The following is a 4,312-nucleotide window of genomic DNA, read 5'->3' on the forward strand; positions in this document are numbered from 1 at the left end:
CCACAGACACGCTACATATGCCATACGGACACGCTACATATGTCCCACAGACACGCTACATATGCCATACGGACACGCTACATATGTCCCACAGACACGCTACATATGTCATACGAACACGCTACATATGTCCCACAGACACTCTACATATGTCACACAGACACACTACAAATGTCCCACAGACACGCTACATATGCCATACGGACACGCTACATATGTCCCACAGACACACCACATATGTCACACAGACACGCTACATATGCCATACGGACACGCTACATATGTCCCACAGACACTCTACATATGTCACACAGACACACTACATATGTCCCACAGACACTCTACATATGTCACACAGACACACTACATATGTCACACAGACACGCTACATATGTCATACAGAGAGGCTACATATGTCATAGTCATACAGACACACTACATATGTGATACAGACACGTGTCAGAAGTCATACAGATACGCGTCATATGTCACACAGACACGCTACATATGTCATACAGACACGCTTTATATGCCATACATACACGTGTCATAATTCATACAGACACGTGTCATATGTCCCACAGACACGCTACATATGTCATACAAACAGGTTATATATGTCATACAGACACGTGTAATAAGTCGTACAGACACGTGTCATATGTCACACAGACACGCTACATATGTCATACAGACACGCTACATATGTCACACAGACACGCTACATATGTCATACAGACACGCTACATATGTCACACAGACACGCTTCGTATGTCACACAGACTCGCTACATATGCCACACAGACACACCACATATGTCACATAGACACGCTACATATGTCACACACAAACACACACGCTACATATGTCACACAGACACACCACATATGTCATACAGACACGCTACTTATGTCATACAGACTCGCTACATATGTCACACAGACATACCACATATGTCATACAGACACGCTACTTATGTCATACAGACTCGCTACATATGTCACACACGTTTTAAATGTCACACAGACACGCTTCGTATGTCACACAGACTCGCTACATATGTCACACACGTTTTAAATGTCACACAGACACGTTTTATATGTCACACAGGCACGCTACATATGTCACACAGACACGCTACATATGTCATACAAACACGCTACATATGTCACATAGACACGCTTCGTATGTCACACAGACTCGCTACATATGTCACATAGACACGCTTCATATGTCACACAGACTCGCTACATATGTCACACAGACACGCTTTAAATGTCACACAGACACGTTTTATATGTCACACAAACATACGCTATAGGTGATGACGTTACATACCGGTGGTGAACGGCGTAAGACCAATGTCGTGGTCAATGAACTGACCCCACTGCATGACCATGAGCGAGATCTTAGAGTGGAGGTCGCTCGTGCTGGGATGCAGGCTGGTCGAAATGAGACGAGGCGAGGGAAGCAGACTATCGTCAATGCTCGTAAATCTCATGATGTCCAAACCTGGCGTTGAGAGAAACATATAGCGGTATAGCAGTATAGCTGCTCCATCATCATACACCACGATTGCCACTGACTACCACCGTCAACACCACGACGACGACGACTACCACCACCACCATCATCATCATCATCATCATCATCATCATCATCATCATCATCATCATCAACAACAACACCACCACCCCACCACCGCCACCACCGCCAACAACAACAACAACAACAACAACAACAACAACACCACCACCACCACCACCACCACCACCACCATCACCATCACCATCACTGCCACCGCCACCACTACCACTACTACTACCATACTATTATTTATACTAATACCAATAGTCACTGCCACTATCAATACCACGGATTGTCCTACGACAATAGCTGTTTTCCGTCTTCCTTTTTCCCCTCTATCCCTCTATACCTGTCCCCCCTTTCTCTCTCCCGCTTTCCCCTCTCTCGATCTCTCCTCTCTATCATTTTGTCTCCCCTCTCCCTCTCTCACCATCGCCCCACCTATCAATAACAATCTGAATGCTTTCCCGCACACTACATCGTCACATAACTCCGCTCCCACAATCTTCCATTTCGTATCCTCTCTGTCACGCTAGATGGCACCACACGTACCGTTCTCGTATGCGTTGGCGACCATGCGCCGCAGCGCGACGTGTGAGGTTCCCCAGCGAGGGTTGAGGATGTTATTACAGTAACCAGTCGGCTCGCGGTAGCGACCGGGAATGCAGGGCGGAACCAGCGCCGTCTGGAGGCAGATGTCGCTTAGCAACGTGTCGGTGATGTTAACAAGCTCCAGACTCTGCGCCTGGTTGGCATCGAGACCGAGTCTGCAAGCAAACATAGTGAGAGAGAGATTGTGTCATTGAGAGATGGTTATAAGGGGCTATGTGAGTGCATGCAAGAGTCACAAGCAAACAGAAGAGACAGAAAGGGGTATGGAGAGAAAGAGAAAGCTCGCGACTTACAGAGTGAGGCACATAGAGGAGAAAAGATGGTGTCATCAGCTAGTTATAAGCAAGAAATACGTCCATATAATATATATATATATATATGCGTGCGTGCGTATGCGTGTGCGTGTGCGTGTGCGTGTGCGTGTGCGTGTGTATGTATGTATGTGTGCGTGACAGCGATTTGGAGTGACGTAAATTAATTCGTCTATAAACTCACACAGACGTTGCCTTAGGTTAGGGCGGGTTTAACACTATCCACTGCAGCGCCACGATAACTACGGCGGCTGTGTACGTTGAGTATTCTCACCTCTCGGCCAGCAGCTTCGTCGCTTCCAGAGAGACGAGCGCAGACACGGACAAGTCCTTCGCCTCCTGGGAAGTGCGACTCGCTCTGTTCTGCTGAGCAACGGTTCCTGATGCCTTAGCAATGAGACCTGCCACAACCAGAGGACGTTACTATAGCCGTGCAGTGACCTAGGGGGCGTTACTATAGCAGTTCGCTAACTCAGGTGGCGTTACTATAGCGGTACTCTATCCCAGGAACACTACTGTGGCGGTAACCCGGAGGCGTTCTGAAAACAATGCTTATTGACCAAGTACCGAATTGATGGCATTTTGCCGTGCAAGCACGCGTAAAGCCACGTACAAACTGGTCTGGCTTGACTGATCTATCAGTAATATCAAACCGGGAAGCATGATTACCACGCTCAGATGGAGAGGTCGGTTTACGCGAGGTATAAGGCAGCCACATGATAGCTATAAAAAATCCGTTTAACGCCTATCAACATAACAGTGTCCTAAAAAACAAACTTCAGCATCCTCTTTGTTATATAACTCCCTGCTAAAAACAATAGGTTTGGGCCGATCAATATGCCGGCAAAATGAAAACAAAGTTCCACAGTTACGCTATACAGTTATTATATGTGAATAAGTGCGTTGGCGGCGGGAACAAGCAGATAGCTACCTTTCTCTAGTATCTCTCGCTCTAGACTGTGCAACAAATCCACTGCATTCGTTGCCTGGGAAATAGCCTGCGTCAGCATCTCCGTAGTAACCGACGCCGCCGTGTCCATATCACCAGAGGGCGCGCCTGCTACTCCGCGCCCCCTCTCTCGGCTCGGCGTCTCTCCGGTTGGACTCGCTGTCCTTCTCTCCTCCGTCTGTTCCCTCTCTGTAGTCACCACCGTGGGTCTGTCCGTCCTTCTCTCTGTCGTCACTATCGTCGGTCTTTCCGTCCTTCTCTCTGTGGTGACAATAGTAGGCCGTGAAGTCCTTCTCTCTGTCGCCACCGAGTTAATATCCGTCCGTCTCTGTCTGCTGGATACTTCTCTCTGATTGGTTACACCAGGTGTCGCGCTGGTCGTGACTTCCGTTCCGAAACCATTGCGGTTGCCTCGCCCTGGGAAGAAGCGATAACAACGCGGCCTGTGAACACGTGATCTTACGTATTTCATCGTTAAATGTCCTCCATAGACGGCGCTGCAATTCGCATACAAGGGTTTTGCATACTTTCACGTATACCTGACGGTGATAGCCATGGGTATGTGCGCGCGCGTGCGTGCGTGCGAACTTGCGCGCGTGTGGTAATTAATATAAGAGCATACCTGACGATGTTAGCGGTTTTTTGTGTATGCGTGCGTGCGTTCGTTCGAGTGTATATGTGGTATCATTAGAGCATATACCTGACAGTGTTAGCGGTGATGTGTGTTCGCGTGCGCGCGCGCGCGTGTGTGTGTGTGTTAGCGGTGATGTGTGTTCGCGTGCGCGCGCGTGTGTGTGTGTGTTGTGTGTGAGTGTGTGTGTGTATGTGTGTGTGTGTGTGTGTGTGTGTGTGT

General features: G+C 48.4%; 1 protein-coding gene across 1 annotated transcript in view; it reads right to left on the reverse strand.

Moving 5' to 3' along the window:
- LOC106816468 (lactoperoxidase-like) overlaps nt 1-4,312 on the reverse strand; it is a gene marked incomplete at its 3' end in the record, with an annotated part of 22,892 nt that overhangs the window by 14,531 nt on the left and 4,049 nt on the right. The window contains 5 exon segments of the mRNA XM_014821088.1: nt 269-297; nt 1,339-1,512; nt 2,140-2,354; nt 2,785-2,911; nt 3,442-3,876. Coding sequence (XP_014676574.1) covers nt 269-297; nt 1,339-1,512; nt 2,140-2,354; nt 2,785-2,911; nt 3,442-3,876 — 980 coding nt within the window.

The sequence above is a fragment of the Priapulus caudatus genome, unplaced genomic scaffold (genome assembly GCF_000485595.1).
Source record: "Priapulus caudatus unplaced genomic scaffold, Priapulus_caudatus-5.0.1 Scaffold1390, whole genome shotgun sequence".
Taxonomy (NCBI): Eukaryota; Metazoa; Priapulida; class Priapulimorpha; order Priapulimorphida; family Priapulidae; genus Priapulus; species Priapulus caudatus.